Source organism: Gallinula chloropus, assembly GCF_964237585.1.
Source record: "Gallinula chloropus genome assembly, chromosome: 6".
Lineage (NCBI taxonomy): Eukaryota > Metazoa > Chordata > Aves > Gruiformes > Rallidae > Gallinula > Gallinula chloropus.
Window position 1 is genome coordinate 19993895 of NC_140091.1, and position 21565 is coordinate 20015459.

A 21565-nucleotide genomic window follows, 5' to 3' on the forward strand; every position below is an offset into this window, starting at 1 on the left:
ACACAAAAAGATAGGACTAAGCTATGACAGGAGGGCAGGAGATTCCATGCTCTTATGCAAATGAAATATATGTAATACAGGTTATTTTCTGTTTCTAAAGCTGCTTCCCTCCCAGTTATGGGATACTAAAGAGCTATGTTACTGTTTTAAGACAAAGTAGAAAGGTGCCTAGAAACTAAAGACTTAATGTTCTACTTAATGTTCTGCCAGACAAAGGAGAATCACTCTTTTGCTTAACTAGGGAGAAGTGAGGTGTGTTTCCAAATGTAGGGTGTGCTGCTTGGACTGGAAAAATACATCACAAGTGAGATGGTCTGTGCAGTAGCCCCTTCTGGAGGAGGGGAAAGGCTCAGGATTAGAAGAGTGTTCCTGCTATTGAAGAAGTTGGTCCTTTTTGTAGCTGTTTGTGGCTTTGTCCATAAAAGGTTCTCATTAAATATCCACAGGTACTTAATGCAGATGTCATTAAGTAACTCCTCCTCAGCCAGAGGTGAAGAGTAATGTCTGTCTGTGTTGCTCACAGGCAGCTGATTACTATCCTCCTTGCATAATTATTCCATTGCCTGAAGCAAACGTGGCCGTTTGATGTTTTCCCAACTGTAAAATCCTTTGGCTGCTTCTTGAGAAATCTCACTTCTGAAGTTGAACTGTCCCTGACTGTCAGCAGCTCAGCAAATTAAATAGTCTGTGACAGCAAAAATGTGATTATGGAGCAAAGACACCAGCTCTGGCCTTGGGCCTGAGAAGATGTTTCTTGTTCTGTGTGGTGTTGCAGCATACAGACTTTGGGCAGAGCACGATCTTTTGGGGAGCTGAGCCATCTACACACCCCTTTGCAGACAAAATGTCCGGCACTCTGCGGATTGGACTGGAAAGCGCAGTCAAAGCCCCTCCTCGTGTTGCGAGCGGAGGGACGGCCGCGGCGGGCGAGAGAGAGTCCCCTTGCAGGTAGGCAGCCCAGGTGGAAGGTGGAGTGTGACAGCTCTTCTGCTGTGCCCAGAGGACAGCGGTACCCGTGCTGCCTTCAGCTGTGGATGTTGTAAAAGGGACCCAACCAATGTGCAGCCCTGTCTGTTGTTTCCTGGCTTCTCGCTCCCTGCTCTGAGCCACGCACTGAGCACTGAAGTTCTGAGCGCTCTGAGTGGGTTTGTTTGCAGGACTAATTTTTTTTCCCCCGAATATTTTCACACCACAAAAGCATTTTCATGCTTTTCACAAATGGAAAATGGTTTGGTATCCTTTTTGAAAATGTATTTGTTTTCAACTACTATTTAATTCAGCAGACTGAGTGCAGAAGGCAAGGTGAGCTCTGTGTTAAGGTAGGCATAAAAGATTTTGCTGTACAGAATGCAGCTGTATGACCAGCTGCAGTGCGAACACCAGATGCTGTATTTAGGAAAGAAATCTGGTTTTGGATAAAAATGAGAGACTAACAACTTGCCAGATTCTGTGCTGACATGCTGTAGCACAGCTGGAAGGCTGTGAGAATAAATCTGAAGCCATTCCTTTCTTTTATAAGCTCAAATCACACAGAACAATTTTTCCCTCATTTTCTGCTCTAAGACAAAATTGTAGGAGCACAGAGGAGGTGTAGGGGGAGCCGTTCCTGTAGTTCTCACAGCTGTCCTCTGTCCTGTTTTATTGTCAGGTCCTGACAGTTGGACAGCCTGGACAATCTCATTCCGTGACCAACAGGTGGAAGCACCCTTCCCCAAATTCCTCCACGGCCCTTGGAAGCTGTGTCAGTCAAGGAAAGGGGGCAGGGAGTCTGGGGGGCTCCAGCCAGCTTTCGCCTGCAATTGCCAGCTGCCCCTTTCTAATTTTAGAAGGGGTGTGCAAGAGTAGTATGGAGTGGAAAACTTTCCAAGCCTCTCTCTTAAAGCTGCAATAACCAAGTTAGCGTAAGATGAGATGGTGGCCCTTTACTTTTAACTTGCTATCTGTCTCCATCCACCACTTGCAGTCCTTGGGCAGTACTCACTACGGATGTCTCCGTTGCTCTGCAGTTCAGTCAGCAGTTCAAACTGGAGCGTGTTCAGTTCCCCCTTTTCTCTCGGGGTGTTTGCAGGTAAACAGTTTCTTTATTTCTAAACGTCTTTCTCTTTTCACGTGATCTTTGCCTGTCAGAGTCTCCTGCTCACTGGCAGGGAATCTTTGGAAAAGTCACCTTAAGTTTTACAATTAACTCCCACCAACACATACAGCTAACGAATAGAAGCCATACAGAGGCAAAACCAGTGTACAGCCATTGCCTCTTAATTTTATTTGACTGACTGAAAGCAAATGATTTTCATGTTTGAGAAAACCCTGATGCGATGCCTTGTTTGCCTGGCGATGAAAAGGAGGAGCATGAAACTAGATTAGCTGCTTCCACGCAGTAAAGAGAAACCATGTTTAAAAGTGTAATTAAAGTGGTAGTGCAATACAAAAGCGCTGAATAAATGGCCTGCCAATCAAACAATATTAAGCAGTAAATTTAAACAAACACTAGGTGATGATGGGGAATGTAATAATTTAATTTGCCCCAGCCTGCAATGAGGGCTCCCATAGACTGTAGTAATACTGTTTTCATTGACTTAAATTGTCACTGTTGTTACTATTGTTGTTGTTATTATTTACAGTCTTCTGCATTTGGGAGAAGTGGGTTTGCTCTTCCAGGACTTGGGAGGGAAGTAGGCACTACTAACCACTTCTTTCCCACAGGAGCTGTGCTCATCTTTCTGTGCTCATGTATTTTTTTTCTTCCCCTCATCTGCCAAAAGAAAATAGTTTGCAAGGGCAAGGGCTTAACTGCTGACATCTCAAGCTTACCCCTCGTTTCAAAGGAGGTATGCTTATGCTGGAAAATATACTCTGTAATTAGGTTTGCATATGTAAAAGAGCCAAATTAAGGTTAAACTGGTGTCCTGTAATTGTGACATGATGAAGTTTGGCGTTGCCTAAGCTTCACAGCCATAATGGTCTGTGTTCAGGGTGGTTTCGTATGGCGTTCCCACACTGCAGTAATTTGTATGCAAACTGTTGACCGTTTAGAAGAGAAGAGGCTGTGTAAAATTAGTTTAATTCTTTTTAGCTAAAAAATAAAAAAAGGGGGGGTGGGGAAGGAAGACAGCTCCAGTAGTTCTAGTGATCTTTCAGTGGTTGGGGTAGATAACTTTCCACCGCTATGTTCCCCCAAGAAATCTGGCATTTACAGTCAAACAGGCCCAGTAATGACTGAAAGCCAGGCTCTGGTGAAGTTGTAGACGAGCCCTGAAGGAGACATTCCCAAAATAACTGTAGTAAGAATGTATTTTTTTTCTTATTCTAATGACTTTCCTTCTTCAGTGGAAGTTACCTTGTTGTAGTTGGGTAACATCTCAGACCTGTTTTTGAAATGTGGGCGGTTTAAATGAATCTTTGGGGTGGAATCTACGCAATAGAAGATGGTACACCAGCAAACTCTTCCGGGTCTATAATGACTGTTAAAAGTGAAATTAAGCCAGCGGCACTCAAGTCATCTCTGTGAAGTCTTGCAAATGTTGTTTATTTAAACTAAAATTTGGCAACTGAGAGACTGTAATCAGAGCTGCTTTCATTTTGCAAGAAAAACTGCGTTATTTTTATACAGATCACTTAGCTACGAATACAAACGGCTGAAAAAAGATGGTGCCCTAGTTTCAGCTGGAGCTGCTTCAGGAATGCCAGCATCAGCGCTGGCACCGCTCGTTAATGAACGTTGTGAAGCCCTGTTCTTGCATCAAAACCCGAGCGCCCTGCCACAGCTCTTTATTTTTACACAATTTGCATGTGGACTGAACCGGCAAGTCAAGCCTGCACGCCCTGGGGGGGGGGGGGGAGGACTTTAAGAAAATAGTGGGAAAACGACCTTTTTCTGAGGCCCAGGGAGGGTCTGACGCCCAGAGAAGCCCGCGGGCTCCAACCGCCCCGGGCCTCTGAGGTGACGGGAGGAGGGGGGAGCCCGGCGGGAATCCTGGCCGCCCTCGCCCTGAGGTCGGGCGCCGCCGGCGGCCGCACCGCCCGGGGCCGGGCGCGTCGCTGCGTGGGCTTCCCAGGCACCATGAAAGGTGCGCTGGACCGGCGCCGCCCTCAGCCCTTCCCGCCGCCCGGAGTACACCGGCAGCGCGCCGAGCACTGCTCCTCACTTCGGCCTCGGCTTCGGCAAGGTAGGCGGGCTGTGAGGCCGCTCGTGGAGGCGCCCCGGGGAAAAGAACCGCGCCGCGGCCCGCTGAGGCGCCGGTGCCGCGCCACATCAAACATGGCCGGGGCGAGGGGGCAGGCGGCGGGTGAGGGGAAGCGGCGAGGGCGCCGCCATGTTGAGAAGGTCGGCGGCCGGCCCGTTCTCGCGAGATGGGGTCGGCCGCTCCCGCCCTGCCCCGCGCCGCCGCTCTCGCCGCTGCTGCCGCTGCTCCGTGTCAGTCGCTGCCCGGTAATGGCGGCGGGTTGGCGCCGCTGAGGGGGCCTCGCGCCGGCGGGCAGCGGAGCCGAGCTCGGGGCGCCGCCAGCTCCCGCTGTCCTTCTCTCTGCTTCTGCGGGATGTGCCGGGACCTGCCTCCGGGGCGGCGGGCGTCGATTGCCGCCGCCGCGACCAGGTGAGGAGGCGCCGGGAGCGGCCCGTGCTGCCGCCGCCCCAGGCCGCGCTCGGCCCGGCGCCTCAGGCGGCTGCCGTCCTGCTAGGGGCCGGGGCGCCGGAGCGAGGTGGGGCCGGGGCGGGGCCGGCGGCGGGAGCCGGGTTCGACCGCTCGCGGGGGCTCGGCGTGCCCGGCCGGCGGCCCGGCGCGCCGGGGGCCGGGCGGCGCTGCTGGCTGTCACTTGGCTCGGCCTCTGCCGGTACCGCCGCCGGGCTCCATACAGCGTCCTCTGCTTTCCTCCCCGTAACGCGTTAAGTCTCTCTCCCTCTAGTTTTAATTTGTTTTCTACAGCTTTACTTCGCCGGGGGGTGGCAGAGGAAGGGAGAGGAGCTCTAGTTTCGCTGTTGTCTCTCGCCTTGTATGGGAAAACCCCCGAAGCCGGGTTTTTCTGTGAAGCTGCGGCTCACTGTCCGCCCGCCGAGCCCGGGCAGAGCGCGGCTGGTCCCCGCTCCCTGCGGAAAGCCGACGGTTTTACCGGCTCGGGCTTGTGACGGCGCTCCAGGGGCTTGTGTGTGCGGTCTGCCTGTGCCCGCGCTGTGGGCTTCCTGCCCTGGGACGGGGGCTAGCCGGGCTGGCGGAGAGGACCGGGATCGCTCCGGGCCTGCCGGCTGAAAGTGCTTCTTATATCCCCGGGTAACAGCTGCCCCGACCGTTTTCTGACTTCATTGGTGCCATTCACTTGGGCTGTTGTTAACATAAAGGTTTTTATACTAGTGTGAGTATGGCTCTCTTTTCCTGTGGATACAGTTTTCTGTGACATAATGCCTGCTGCTGGTGGGGTTTTTTCTGTAATAGTTTGTTTGTCTTTGGGGATAAGCCATATCTAAGCAACTGAGAGTATCGGGGCATGTTTTCAGTGTATGTGTGTGTAGAGATTTACGTGTCAAATAGCTTCACTGCATAGATGAATCCTCCAGTGTCTTGCACTTGAAAATTTGCACCTTGACCGGTCAGTGCTTTGGCAGGGGGGTTGGACTTCATGATCTCCTGAGGTCCCTTCCAACCCCTACAATTCTGTGTGATTGAGTTGTGTATTTTTGTCATCTTAAACTACTTCACAGGGTTCCAGAGCGTACAGGCGTGAGGACTCATTCAAGAGCCCAGCGTAGCACTTGTGGGACAGACCTGAGCGGAGCTGTAGACGGTTGGGCGCTTGTTGGTTGTGTTCTGTCAGACTGTGTGGACAGGCTGTTAGGCGAACTGCTCGCTCTTTCGTATCGTTCTGGTTGCTACGGCAAGTTTCATTAGGTAATGCTTTAGGTAATTAAATGCAACTGAGGGTGTGGCCATGCGAACTCGGTAAACTGTTGAAGGCTTTGGTTTCTGTGAGTGACTCTAACTTAAACAAAGCTGTGCTGCATCCACTAAATGCAGCAACTTAATTTATGCAGTAATGACACAGGTCTACAAGGGGGCAGGGTACTGTGGAAATTACACTGCTGGTTGGTGTAGATCTTTGGGTAGACGCTCTAGACTAGGTGTGGTGGCAACTGAGTGTGGCTTTAAAACAGTATGACATTTTGTTTGTGTGATTTTTGCTTCACTCAGCTGGTGCGTAGCTTACATTTGGCACTGTACCACCAGGAAGACTTTACAGATGCCAGTGCGGATGGTGCCTTTCATGCCTTGAAATAACAAACCAGAGATTTGTGCCACCATAATAAAAGCATCACTTAAATAGATAGGAGGCTAATCCTGGAATTGCCTCCTCTCCTACTGTAAAGGTTTTGTTGACTAGGGTGTAAGAAACTTTCTACATCTCCTTGCACCCCTCTACTAGACATCCTGCTCGTTTTTGCTAGAAAGTTAGGTTGTATCAAACATACTTGTGTGAAAAGCCATTGCTGTGATTAATCTCAATGATTTAAGTATGCCCAGATGAGGCAGTAGTCCCATTTATGTCTTTAAAATTAGGCATGTATTTGAAATCGGGAGTGTTAAGCATGTAGTGCTACACCTATTTTATATTGCTGTATCCATGGCAGTTAGTGAAGCTGCATGATGTAAAGTGAATGAGCATGATGCTTTGCTGCTGCTTCTCTTCCCTTCCAGTTTGGCCAGTTCTGGCATAAACTGTGCAGCGCCTTGAGTCAGTTTTCTAAACTGGTAGAAAAGTAACCCAGTAAGAAAAGACCCAGTGAGTATTTTTCTGCTGTGTTAGTGAGTTGAACTGCCTTGTGACACAGTCAGATGAGCACTGCATCTGTCACAGAGGAGTGTCAAGATTGCTGGGGAAGGTAGGGAGGTATATGTGCGTTCCTTCATCTCCATCCAGTCGCTAAATCTGCTCAGCTCTATCTTAGAAATTTGTGTCAGGGGTGTGACTTTTTAGCAGTACAGCAGCTCTGTTTGAACTGTGCTCCTAATGTGCTTAAACTCTTGGAATTTGTGCCATTCAAACGAATGTGAGATCAAGTATAGCAGTATAATAATGATAACAGGAGGGGGTTGGTAGTTGAGTGCAGAGAGAAAACTTTCCCAGTACAGATAATATGTTAGGTGTGCGGGGGGGGGGGGGGGGGGGGGGCGGGGATCAGGATGTCCGAGTGTAAAACCTGTCCCTAGATGGAAGTGCTTTGGAGACATACACCCATTGTTGTGCTAACGGTATAATAGACTTTAATGGACTACTTGATTGAGAATAAAATTACTTGTATGTGTAAGCCTGAAACCTTTGTCAATATACTGGAGAAAGAATAGAGCCTTTAACTGGTTATTAACTGATCAATTGTACTAGGTCAATTGAAGCTTACTGCATGTTAACAGAAATTCAGGCTGTGTTTTAGCTTTGTAAGAACACTCCTCATTGAGGGCAGAATATCACACAATGTCTGGTCCATGGCACCAGAGTGTAGCAGTTTAAAAGCCAGTTGCATTTTACTCCAGTATATTCCAGGTGTATTAACATGATGAGTTATGTTTGCTGACAGCAAATACATTGGGTGGAATTGTCATACTGAAATGGGAAATTTGGGTTTAGGCTTTAGGGAACATTTAATGGAACAGAGTTATTTAAGTATAACAAATATTATTGGTGTTCTTAGCGAGTTCAAGAAGTATTCTCAGCAGAGTCCTGGTACTGGTCTTTGTAATGGCAAATTAGAGGTAGTGCAGGTGGACACTCTTCAGCTTGTCCTGGGGTTTTAGTGTTGGTCTGGGGTGTGTTTTTGGATGTCTCATGTTACTGAGTCACTTTCCAGATACTGCTTCTGAATGCATTTTCTGAAGGCTTTGAACTCGAGACGCTGACATTTGGAACGTTTTCCCTTAAGTTTTCATGAACTTTATTCTGTTTTGAAAGAAAACGGATCAGTCTGCAGTTGACATGACTGCTGATGTAGCTGCTGCTCTGCTTGTATGTCCTTGGTACTGTTGAGCAGTTGAAAGCTGTTGTCTTAGTCTCTTAAAATTGACAAGTCTGCCTCTTGTACTTGGCCATGAGGATTGTCTCTAGGTTCTAAGAAGACTTCCTCGCAGTGGAGTGTGTGTTGTGATGAAATAAAGGGACTTCTTCAGAAAATTTGAGCATATCTCCTGAATAGAAGTCTGCAAGAACCTGAAGCCTTCTGATGGAAGGAGTGAGCTTTTGTTACAAAGGCCAAGGAAACAAATGTGGGAGTATTTTATTTGTTCTTGAAACTGGGGAATGTTGCTTATATTCTTTTCTGTTGCAAATGCAAAGGTCTTTGAAGTCAAAGGAAATACAGAAGTTCTGAATGGATAGGCAAACCAACGCGTGCATCTCCTGAATAAATGGATGCATTCTCTGTGCCTTTGTACTCTGATTTCTTCATGAACAATGAATCAAGTTACGTTCGCTGTCACAACATTCATTTCGGTAGATTTCCTCAGAGTGCCTCCTAGCATGTGATGCACCAGAGTAAGACATTCAGTGCATTTTACTTTTAATCAATCCACGAATCCATTTTTTAATTGGGGGTGTGTGTGTGCTTTGTTGCTTTTACTTCTCTTGTCATAGCGCAGGGACACTTTTGCAAGTTGCCATGTCTTTTCATAGCACAAGTGGGTTACGAGTGTCCAACCTCATTGGAGAGAATCTGATTCAGGAATGTGTCATTATAGAAGAATCTTCACTATAGTTTGGGTGCAAATTTAGTAGCTGACTGGTGCCAATGATTTAATCTTAGAGCTCTTGAAACGTACTTGTGTTGTTCTGCTGTATTTTTCTGATGTGAGATGGATGAATGACTCTTGATGTCATTTACTTTGTTGGTTAATGGGAACATGGACTTGGTATTAAAGGGGATCAGGCCCTTACAGTAGACATCACAGTAAGGTGTGAGAGTAAATCAACTTCTTTGGTGGGTGCAGCAGCAGAGAAAGTGAAGAAATGCCAACATATTAATGATCAAGTTCAAGAACCGATGAATGCCACTACTATTGAAATAATTCAATTTCCTTTGGGAGCACGTGGGAAGTAGTATCAGGACACTCTGTTTCTTCTCTTTTTGGAGCTTTTTTTTTTTTGTTTAATTACTATTTCCCAAAGTCATAACAATTAGAATGTGAGTTCTGGTATATTTGCTGTTTGTATTACATGACAAAAGACTGAATACTATCTAAAACTTTACTCATTCAGAGCCGTTAATGTTCACTGTCTCCTTGGGCACTGCTGGTGTTTGTTACTTTGAGCATTTTTCTTGCAGCAGCTTTACACAATTGTGCCCATTGTCATTACATACAGCCTCTCTCATGGGCTGCAGTGCAGTCTGCACTAGGAAAATACTTCTAAGTCAAACAGTATTAGCAGCTGGACAAATTAAATACCAGCAAGGTATTTTTGTGTATATATATATATATATATATATATATGAAGGTTTGAATCCATGGATTCTCTACCTCAGCACCACTTGAAAAATCATGAGAAGAAAAATCCCCAGCTTTGTCGGAGAAATAATTTTGCAGGAGCAGAGCAGAGATTACAGACTTGACATGATACGGTGGAGAAGTGCTGGGATGCAGTTTGTGTCTCTGAAGCATCTGCAGTTGGAGTTGTACTTGATTTTGAGTATTATCTTCCTCTCAGAACCTTTGGTCCCAAGCTACATTGCATGTGAAGGCTTATTCTATAAATGAGCATCAAAAGGAGGTGGGGGGAAGTACCCATCTGATTCTGCAGGGTCAGCCATAGACCCTGGAGATGTGGTGCTTCTTTTTGGCAAGATTGTCACACAAAAGAAGAGTAGGTGTTGCACCTTGTGACATGGTCTAGTGTTGGGCCTAGTAGAGCTGGATAGATGGTCGGCCTCAGTGATCTTGAAGGTCTTTTCCAACTGAAACCATTCTGTGAGTCTATGCTCTGTTTGTTGGGCAGGAACTTCTCCTCAGGAGGTCAGCGAATTGCCCACATCTAATTGCTTTGAGGGACAATTTTTTTCTTAAAATACGTTGAGGCCAAAAACTGATAGTATGTTATTCCTTGTATTTAAAAAAAGATGTTAAAAACCCATAAACATAACCAAAAATATCTTAGAACAATGTATTATGGATATTTTTATATCCTGTTTAAACGGGATAATGCAATACTGTAAAAGCTTAGATTTCAGAGAAAGTCAGTAGGTAAAGGTATTTGTGTTTCAGAGTTGAGTATATCATCATAAATTGCGTTCTGTGGTATTTGAGGAGATGTGGAAAGTGTTTCTGGCATCTTTAAATAGAAATGTCATCACTTTCAGTGGGCTGGCTCAGAAAAATAGTTTGCTTGACTAGGTCTGGTTGTGTCTGTCCACCTGTGTATGTCTGTACTGCCAGCAGTGCAGGACCAGAGCCATGCAGCCGGGAGCTCTGGAGGATCTTTGGGCTTCACAACTCAACTTTCAGTTGTTTGTACACAAGCATATTTTTGTAGACAGGAAGAGCCACATCTAAAACCCTTTATTTGTCTCAGTGTCCCTTTCTCCCATGGATGAGTTTGTCTGCTTTGTGTGAGGTATGAGAGCGGTGGGACACACTGGAGCAGGGCGTGTAGGCCTCAGTGGTTTCTCCACTGATAAGTAGGTGGTGATAGGAATAGTTCGTTTGCCCCAGTCCTACTCACTCTTCTCAAGGTAAAGACAATGGCAGTTTGAAGGATTTGCTCTTGAGGAAAGACTGCAGATCATGGTGTGACAGCATCTAGTACAGGACAGGGATTGGTTGTTCCTCAGTGTTTCCATTCCTTCTCATGCTGCTTGCATGGAGGTTGTAGCTTGTGGTACGACACAGCTAAAACTAATAAAAAAACAATTAAAACCCCCTGCTTTTAGACTTTACCAGATTCCCAGTCGACTCTGCTTTACCGCATAATCCCACTGACATCTTGCCTTGAGTAAGGCAAGAGAGACCAAGACATGAAGAAAGGAAAAGGTGGCTTCTTGTATTGGCACTGCTGCCTTGCTGTAGTGTATGTAAACTGTGTGAAGAGCTGGCCTCGTGCCCTGCATACCCAGTTTGTAGCAAAATCTCCCACTTTGGAGGTGAAACACTTAAGAATATCCCATCAAAGGCCATATTAATCCCACATCAATGATTTGTTGCTTCATAGCAAAGCTTCATCTTTTCTTTTGTGGTATCCCTTTCAAAAGGGGTACAGTCTCGAGGAATACTGTGCCCTATGCCGACTGTTGGGGTTTTTTTGCATAACCACTAAGTGTAAGTGAAAACAACATTGGGTAATCTTTTGCTCGCATTCTCTGCCTTCTCCGAATCTGTATGATTTAGTTTCCTCTCCTGTTTCCTGGTTTCAGTGCCATGACTTCAGAGTTTCCTTTGTCCTTTTCTTACTGAGGCCATGCTACTAAAAAAAAAAAAAATAATACTGAGGATACTTGGGGAAAACTTTACAATCTCTTTTTTCCAGCCCTCTCTGTCATCTAGTCACATTTTTGTGTACCTTTGCTAAGCATGTTCCACTTCTGTGGACTTGTTATTTCTTTGTCTGTTATACCTTTCAATGCCATCCTTGGTATGTTTGGTAGTAAATATAGTGCTGGTTTCTCATCTTTTTTATTTGGCAGTGCTTTTGTTTTCATTTCCTCCTTTCTGGTGTCTTCTCATGTGTGTTCTGATCTGTCACTCCTTTTCAGTGTCTTCCCGTTAGTGTGTGTGGAGGAGTACATGTGGGGTGTGTGTCCCAGTTTCTTCTGGGAGGTTGGAATATATCTTTTTCATGGTAGTTTACACTTAGGTTCTCATCTGCAGCAGATCTGCTGTGCCTTATATACGGTTTGGTTTTTTTTTCTTGTTTTGGACAAATGAGGGTGAGACGGGCATTTGATGTGGGATCGAAACGTCAGAACAGAACAGTGTTTGTATCTTAACTGCTCACCCAAGATGAGACTTGGCAAACCAGCTTTAATGAACCTGTATAGGATGTCTGTAGGATAACCAAGAGGTCAGTTCTGCTGAGTCTGCAGGCTTTTTTGTTGGACCCGATGATCTCTCAAGGTCCCTTCCAACCCCTACAATTCTGTGATTCCACCTTTCTCAACAAACTTTTAAGAACCTCATAGCCTCATCCAACCTGCAGGTAACCTTTTGCCATCACTGCTGTCCCCTTAGAAGTTCTTGAGCATTTCATTCCGATGTTGAGCTGCTTTTCTGTTGTGTGTTGTCCCCATCCTTCCCCCTCACCCCCCCAAACCCCCCTTAAGCTCTGTATTACATAGTAATGTATCATTTAGTTCAGGTAAAAAAAAAAAAAAAAACACCTACCTTTTTTAAGCAGCAACTTCAGAAAGTAATTTTTACAATGTGTTTCTTCTTAAAGTTGTTCATGCAGCATTGAGACAACTTTTGTGTTGATGTAAAATGAATTTTTTAAACCCCGTGCATAATTTTTAGTACAGCATTTTCTATTCCATACTAATTTTGATGTATTCTAGTGTTTAAACGGTCCACTACCCCCCATACAAATCCTCTAAATAGACATGGCAACTGTGTCTTGATTTATTTCTTCTTTCTCCCCACACCATAGCTTTACCCTTGATAAGGTGTCTTCTGTGTCCAGTTTAACTTCTTGCAGAGACAGGGTACTGAATTAGACAAGTACTTGGTTTTTTTGTAGGGTGCTGCTTATTCCTGTAAACCATAGGAACTTAAAGGCAAGTGGGAATCAACATCCTTCATATCTGGGTTTTGAAAAGCTGATAACTTGCTCCTACCCCTCCAAAAGGGAGTGGGACATTTGAAACCCAAACCCTTACCACAAAGAAGATCACATCATGACTGAAAACTACAGCAGCGTTGCCTCTTCCTGAAACTGTAGACAGCTCCAGAATGCTCAGTTTTTCTCAGGAGTCCTTTTTTCAAAGGGCGGCCGTGACCTGAGATAAACACAACTATTTGGTGGGTCTCTGCTGGCTGCATCAAAGCCACTAAAAGTCATTTTGTACACTTGGAGTCAGTGCTGCAGGTATTTATTGGGAGAAATACAGCAAGAGGCTTTGTGTTCACTGCCCAGCTTGCACAGAATGGAGGGGAAGCAGAATTTTCTAACTTCCCTTGGCTCCTTGCCCATAACCAGATACTTAAAACCTGAAACAGTCCCCACTTCTTGATTTTCAGCGTTATTGTGGACTTTACTAATGTGTGTGTTTTTCTGTGCCTACTTATGTACGCTCACATACCTTTTTTCACACTGTTACGAACATTTATTTGGGTTCTCTTTAAAGAAAGTCAGAACTAAAAGTCTTTTGAAGACCAGTGCTCTTATTATTGTTAGTCTTTATTGAGGCTTAAGAACAGTTTTGTGGGATAACTTACCGATATAAGCACAAGCTTTATGACTGAATGTGAGGACCATGCTTCACTGTGAGCATCTTTAAAACCACACATGGTAAAAGTCCTTGTCACAAAACACACAGGCAGTAATCTCTTCCAGTAAGTAGTATGCTGTTAATTTTGTGGGATGTTTGGTCACCTTTTGTCAGGGGAATAACCTTCATATATGAACTGCCTCTTATGTGACACAATGTGTAGGGAAGTGAAAGCAAAAGACATTTTTCAAACTCTATAAGAAAAATTATATCTGGGAATGCATGAGAGAAGAGAGGGATATGTTCCTTGATGAGTCTTGCAGAGGTTCAGAAAGTCCTATATGAATTCTGTGGTTACAGATTTTTCCTGTCTGTCACAGAAGTGCCCTCAGTCTGTTGTGAGGACAGCTCAGTAAGCACATGCCACGATAGCAGGTCCTTGGTAAGCAGGTAGCTGCAGTACTGACTGCCAGAGTTCTTACTGGCTGTTTGAGCTCTGCTTATGTTTCTTAAACTTAGTGGGGGTTTTCTTACCTAGGACTTCTTTAAAGTCTTATGGCTTCACCTGTGACTGCCGCCTTTTGCAACAAAAGTAATGACCAATAAGTATTTGCATAAATCACCTGCCTTTTCTTTTAAAGTATACTTAATATTGGGATCTAAATTGCATGACCTGTGGGTTTCCTTTTATCCAGTTCACTCAGCTTTGCAACAAGAACAAAAGCAACCCCATCTTTCTCCGCAGAATTACGTGGTTCCTGAAAAAGTGCAAGGTGTAAACACATTTGTCATTTGGTGCTGATTCTTTGATTTTATTTGCGATGTGAATTTGAAATCATAATATGAGGTGAACGTTTGTCATACTGATCCAGTTTCTGTTGTCCTTAATGCAGGATACATTAGTGCTTACTTTATACCTCTTTGATTCTTAACAGAGCTATTTTTTCTGTAGCTAAATTGACACCATGTGGAGCAACAAGCCAAATGACATGCCGCTACAAAATCCGAGGCACAACCAAAACAAGGATTCTACCAGAGGTATGTTTTCTCTGTATTATTACTGCCTTGCTTTTGGAAGAGATTTTATCATTTATCAATGAATCGTTTGAAACTGTGGGAAGTTGATGTATCTCCCGCCTCAGTTTGGAAGCTAAGTGTTAAATGGCTTCCTTTTTGCAGAGAGAGCAGTATCATACTCTGATCTGCAGAGTATTTGCTGATCTACATTAGGAATTGCCAGCCTGTGATATAGTTGCCAAGATGGCAGAGAGACAGATTTTTTTTTTTTTGAGTGCTGTAGAAGAGGAGCAGTACAGGAGCAGAAATTGGGACCTGTGGGCTCTTGAAAGAAGGGAAGAGCGTGAGAGGGAGTTACTAAGGACGCTTGAATAGCAGCAGTACCTCAATACAAAGATAACTTTCAGCATTCTTGCCTCCTTGGACTGGAGAAATCCTGTTAGCTTTGTACTGTCATGATTGCTCTGTAATTTAGGAAAGGAGGGGGCAAAAATACATTATGGTGCATCCCTGAGAGGAAGAAAGGTCTTGTCTGTAGAGCAGCTGAGTCGCATGTTGAGTCTGTGGTTCAAGATCAGTCTTATGATCTCCACTTTGATAAAGCTGGACTCCAGAAGTTGTTTTGAAAGTAGAGATAGAAGATGATGGTGATTGTTATTATTTTATCTGTAAGAAAACATGGCTGATTGTTTCCTGCAATCAGTTTCTTTTAAAATTACATACCTTGTGAAACTGAGGTGTTCTGTGGACATGAAGCACCAGTGCTCTAAGAAAGAACAAAATAGTTTCTACGCTACTTGCTTAAGCCTCTTCCTTTTTGTTGTGATATCTTACCTGAAATGAAATTGGCAGCTGTTTTGCTACAAGGAACATATAATTTATTTATTTTTAAACTAATATTGCTACTCTCCATGGTTCTGACACACATTACGGTTTTGGGTAAAACATTAGGTTAGAAAAAAACAATTAGAAAGCAGAAGAAGAGGGGAATGGAGGAAGTAGATGTTTTTAGAGGAAAATGTACTGTGTCTTGTGCAATCCCGTTCAGTTTAGAGCACGTGCTCTCTGTTTAGATTAAAAGGCTGAAGTTGATTAGTGTCTCCTGCTTGTTCTTCACAAACATTGCTTCTGTTTTGTTTGTAGGGTGCAGAGTTCAAAACAATTACCATTCAGAATGCACATGTTCAGAGCTTTGGAGTAGAGTCTTTTCAGTGGCTGTGTGTTCATGCCTAGTGTACTGGAGAAGAAAATAGAAGAGGAATAGAAAGAAGTTAAACTGTGATGTAGTGGAATGTTTTGGGATAGATAACCAGCTTGACTTTATCTTCTAAGCATCTTCTGTAGTATATGGGAGATTTGATTTCAAGTGTAATAATGCATTCAGCCTAACTTAGTGAACTCATTAAATTTTATATTAAATACTTTATTGCTCTATTAAGATGATAAGTCTTGACTTATAACAGCTTCTCATAGAGACAATTTACAGGCTGGAACAGAGTCATTAAAAGGACTTGATGAGTGAGCCGGTGAAAATTGTTTTGAAGCAACACTTTATTTCATTGTTTTCGGTGTACTAATGAGAAATTTATTTCTTTGTTTCTGCCCCATAAGATCTAACGGCAGCATGGGCTACTTTTTCTCAGACTAAGGCTGCTGTAAGTACTGATTTTGTTTCCTTTTTTTTTTCCCCTTACTCCTTTTCAAATCAATTAATGGCTAAAAATGCTTTATCCAAAGTATCACTTTGCTCAATGTTTACTAGCTAAACAAGTTGAAAATAGGGCAGGCAGTTGGAGGACATGCATGTTAAACATTGTTGTATCTTGAAGTTGTACACACACAGTAGAAGAAATTTTTGCCCCAGTAAACTTAATCTTGAGTCTAGTAGTACCTGTCTGTATTAAGAAAGTGGTCACTAATAATTTTTTCTGAAAATTTGAAAAAATAGCTTTCCCTTGCTTACCCAAACCGGTCAGAAACTGGTGTGTTTCATAATTTTCTGACTTTAAGCACTGGAATTGCTGTCTTTATGTGAGAACTTTACTTAGATGCTCGAGGTAGCACATTAGTTTCTAAAACCTGGCTTCAGTGAAGTCAAACAGCTTGGGTTTGTGGGGAATTGAGCTCTTTCCCATACAACCAACGCTTTGCAACCAACCCTAATTTAGATACTGTTTCTAAACAAAACTTCATAGTATGAGGTAGTTTCTGGCCATGAGGCTATACACTTTTGCAACATCAGCCTTGTGAAATTATTTTTGCCTGCAGTTCTGTTCTTATGACAATGAGGAAAAATATTTGTCACGTACAGGGGAGGGGGGAGAAACCTGCAGCTGAAAAAACAAAAATTATTTTCTAATTGGTGTTATCTTCCAATTCTAGCTCCGTCACATAGAGAACAAATTGGAAATAGCTCCCACCAGCACGGCTGTCTTCGATTCCATCATGGATGCCAAGAAGCCCTCTGCTAGTGCTGGCAGGAAAATAAGCAGGAAGGGTATGTATTATTGAGGATGTCGCATGTAAGGCAGGGCGAAGCCTCTGCATTCGGGGAAAACTCGATCTCTCCTCCCTGCCCCCAGGTTGTCTCCTGTTTGTGATATTTATTAATGAAAGTCTGATTGCCTAGAAGAAAGTAATATTTTCTTCCCTTAGGAAGGAAAGTGCTTTCGTAGTCACTTGGTTAAAGGGAATGACATGACTTTCCCCATGCTCTGAGAGAGCAGTTGTTACCCCGTTCTGCTACTATGTTTTTAGGGAGGAGGAGTTGGATAACAATTATATGTGCCTGTCTTTATACTGCACTGGATTTTTGTATTTTTTAATGTTTGTCAACTGTTATACCCTGATAGAATGCTAAATCTGATGCTTCTTTAAGGAAAGCATTTGCTCATAGGATATAAGCCCTCCTTTTAAATACTGTTTTGAGTGTTCCGGTAGTGTGCCGCCGGAGAAGAACAGCCAGATCGACCTCTAGTGGCAACAGAGTCAAATTTCACAGATTTAATTACAATTAATGTTTAAGCATTATTATCTGTCTTTAAATACAGTAATTGTTTCAAGTGCCTTGCTCCTAGTTGTTGAAATAAGCTTGTTGAAAAGGAGAGAAAGTACTTTTAAGTGCTATTTTAGAGTAGTGCTTGAACCCAAGAAAAACTGTGGTTTTGATTGTTCCAAGTCCCAGGAACTGCCTCTTTCTGGAGAGATTGGCACATAGGGGATTCTTTGGTTTCTGTTTCAGCTTCCCGATCCTCCAGCCAAAATAAATTGAGCAAGGAGAAGTCCTCACGCAGCCCTCTTCGAGCGACCACTCTTGAAAGCAACGTGAAGAAAAGCAATCGTGTGGAATTTCGTGAACCATTGGCTTCGTACAGGTTAGTGCTGGGACAGAGAAAAATAACGCTAAGGCCAGAATTAAGCTAGTAGTGATGGTTTTGACAACTTAGTTTTCTTCATCCACCCACATGAGCAGCACACAGCGTCGGGCAGAAAGGTCTTCCTTACTCAGAAAGGTTACAACTTGATGTTTTGTTCAGTGAGTATGAGATTGAAGTCAAAGGTACTGAAATGGGGCCAGAGCATCAAGTTGATGTAGCCTCAGTGACCTGACAGGTTTGATAGGTATTTAGTTTCAGTGACAGGGACCAAAAGGAGTATTTCCTCATACTTCTCCAACTTTGTTTCATTAGTTCTTCAGCACATGTTCCCTAGTGTGTTACAGTAAGACAGTGTAGAGCAAGAACACCTAGTTCTAAAGATATATTCAGTTTTTGTGTGAGAAACCCAAATAATACCAGCTGCATCTAGGAGAAAAAGTGACGTGAGTTACCACAGGCCATAGAACATGATGGGGTGTGAGGAATAAAGGAAAATAGGGAAAACCTGTTGTTCCTAGTCTGCATCAAGTATTGTAGTAGATACAAGATACCTCAAAAGCTTTCAGAAAGAAGCTGTAGCAGAAATGAACTAGTTATAACTTGCTGTAACAGCAGAGCATAGAAGACTTTTACCATAACTTCTTCAGTTCCTTGTGTGCTTGCAGAAACATCCCTGATGAAGAGCTCTCTTGCCTTGGTAATAGTTTTTTATTGGATTCTAATGCATACTCGGCATTTGTTTTCCTCAGTGTTCTTCCAGTGAAGTCAAGTTGCTGTTGACTGGTTACAGTGAAGTTGGGACAGTGGTATTTTTTTTTAATTCCACTGCATCACTATTAATAGTTATCCTAACACCTGAGTTTTGGTCTCTCTTTCTGCTTCTTCTCACTGATGAGGTGGTTCTCCTTCCTTGTGGCGTGGGTGGCTGGTTTGGATCAGTTGTGTAATCATAGGTCAGTTTTATTCATTGAACAGGTCTGTTGTCTACCTTATCAGGAATAACTTACATTGGTTAATTTTTCTAAAAAGCACGTAGTAAATTTAACACACATCAGGGAAAACAAGAAAAAGAATGCAGCTAGCCTTGTGCCATTATATGAAATCAAAAAAGAATAAAAAGAATAGCTTTCTTACAGTAAGATGACTACATGGCATTGGGCTTATTAATTTGGAGATTAATGTCAGAGCTGCTGTGCTAACACGTTGCTCCTTCTCTGAGAACAGCCTGTAGTCAGTGCTTAAAGTGTGCATAGGAAAACCAAACCAGAATAATGGGTTGAACAGTCTGTGTGGGTGTGTAGATGGGCTTTTGGTGAAATTCTGTGCAATTAAACCACTCATCATTACCAATCAACATAAAAGTTTCCTAGAGTATATAGTGGGAGTGTGCTTCCAGAGAAGGAGAGGTAGGCAATTTCACAGGTACGGTGTTGTGACCTGACTTAAATGAGTTCTTTGAACACACTTGCTGAAGAAGCAATTCTGGTAGCTTAGGTGCCAGATTTTCTTATGTTCAGCCCCTCATCAGTAAAAATATTAACCACTTTTTTTGTCCTAACAGCGTATGTACCATGAGTCTGTTCAGATATACAGTCTGGTTTTCTGTGAAAAAATGCTCCGAGATCCTTAGTTTGTCGAATTTCTAAGCTCTTGGGCAGCTTTATGTTTGTTAAGACACAGCCAGTTAGTTCACTCTTGAAGTTCTTGTCAGGGGCTTGGCTTTTTAATGCTCTGATACAAGGCGGGGTTTTTTGGTGACATTTATCTGTTTTCTCAGATAATGAATGCGCTGTTGAGGAGCTGTGAATGTGTGCATTGCCTTGTTTTATAGAACCTATCTTAATTATGCTATTCAAATTTTACACACGGATTTTGTTTAAAGCTTCTCTAAGTTGAAGGGTGATGTTACTAGTGGCTGATTTTCTACACGCCCTGATTTCAGCTTTTCAACTTCGTAGTTCTGTTCAGACACAGAGTGCAGAAAATGAAGTTTTGAACAGAAACTTCTTTCACTTTCATCAGACTCATGCTATTAAATGTGTGGTGATCAAACTTTAAAAGAACTTGACTTTTAGGTAAGGTTCATTTAAGGTACAGGAAGTCATTCTTTTAGTTAATGAACATGCTGATTGTTGGGCTAGAAGGTCCTTCAGTTGTGTTTCTGATAATGACCTTTTTTTCCCCATCTGTTACATCAGGGATACATATAGTTCTCTGTCTTACCACAGCTCTAGCCAACTTGAGGCCAAGCAGCTGCTCTCTAGTTTGGACTTGAGCGAAGCAGAAGGGAAGACTGAAGTAACAGGTCGTATGATACATGACCGAGATGAGCAGGATCTGCGCAGCAGAGATTTTGAAAGCCCGTGTTCTTCTACTGCAGATGAGACTGTTGTTAGGTATTTGAATGACCGACCAGCAATTGATGCCTTGCAGAATAATGAGGCATTTCTTAAGCCTGCAACACCTCCGAGATTGGAAGAGGAGAAATCTAATGACTCCAGAGGAGATGAGAGTAGCACTAGGACTCCTCAGAGCAATGCATCCCAAGACAGTGAACTGAAAGTGTCTTCCCCATCTGCCACGAGTACTTCTAGTGCTCATAGGCTGGAAATCTTGAAGCGACGGCAGCATGATGCTAAGCTGGAGAAGCTGAAGGAGCGGATTCGAAAGCAGTGGGAGCATGCTGAAGAGCTAGGTGGCAGAGGGCAGCACTCAGGATATGCTGAGCAAGCTGTTGTGATCACAAATGTGGAACACACGGTGACTCCCAAAGTCAGGAAAGTGGCAGCTGCACCTGCTGCCCCATCCTACAGAGGTATGGAGATGCAGAATCCCCTCCCTGTTGGTTATATATACATGGTGAAAGAGTGGAGTTCAGTCCACTTAGTGACCTGTCAAAGTGTGGACAGGATGTGTTTAGGCAATGTGGGAGTGGTTGGTGTGGTTGGATCAAAGATGGGGACAAGAAAGAAAAGAATTTCTGGCCAATTTACAGATTTGGATTCTTTTGAAATTCTTCCTCACTATTGCAAATTACTCTAAAAAAGAAGCTCGCTATGTTGGTGTTTGGGCTTATTTCAGTAAGCTTTTTTATGGTCCCAGGGCTTAGCAACATTGTCCTGATTGTGAAAGTCTTTCACATTTTTAATAATCTTTACCCAGTCCACTGTTTATTCAACTGTGAGCAAGTGGCAGACTGATATTGCTTTCTTATAATTTAGCATTAGAAATTCCAGTAGTTCCTTTCTTTCTTGGCAATTGAAGCTTTTCGGGGTGGAAGGGGTGGTTACTTACATTCTATGCAGTTATTTTAACCTCTCAAATTGTTACTTTCAGGTTTCAATCCTGCTGAAACAAGGATTTGCGCTCCAGATGGAAAGATTTGGCACAAGGAGGATTTTCATATTAGTCGGGAGCTGTATAGAGACATAGCACTCCAGTTAACAGGTGAGACACAAACTGAAATAAGCCACACAACTATCTCTAAGAGGCAGAGAGATCAATTTTGTACAAGTCTATAACATCATGAAATCAAAAAAATGAAGCAATGAATATTAAATATATTGTTCTCTTCATGGCAGGAGTAACTTGTCAAACACTAAAACGTATTATTAAGTCCTTCTCCCCATTCTCTCATTAAAATATTTTTATGGAAAACCAATGCTGAGAAGAATCAATTGATGGCTTTTACTTGAAACAAACAAAAAGTCTTCATTAGAATAATTTTTTGTTTAATTTTCTAACTGCTTTATATGTGTTTGCATGAATTATTGTAATTTCCTGT

General features: G+C 43.3%; 1 protein-coding gene across 1 annotated transcript in view; it reads left to right on the forward strand.

The window, feature by feature from the left end:
* Positions 1-4485: 4485 nt before the first annotated feature.
* Positions 4486-21565, forward strand: part of CEP350 (centrosomal protein 350) — a 72909-nt gene continuing 55829 nt past the window's right edge. Inside the window, exons 1-7 of the mRNA XM_084266459.1 lie at positions 4486-4592; positions 14340-14425; positions 16016-16059; positions 16787-16901; positions 17646-17778; positions 19980-20596; positions 21118-21228. Coding sequence (XP_084122585.1) covers positions 14353-14425; positions 16016-16059; positions 16787-16901; positions 17646-17778; positions 19980-20596; positions 21118-21228 — 1093 coding nt within the window. The 5' untranslated portion in view covers positions 4486-4592; positions 14340-14352. The remainder of the gene's footprint in view (positions 4593-14339; positions 14426-16015; positions 16060-16786; positions 16902-17645; positions 17779-19979; positions 20597-21117; positions 21229-21565) is intronic.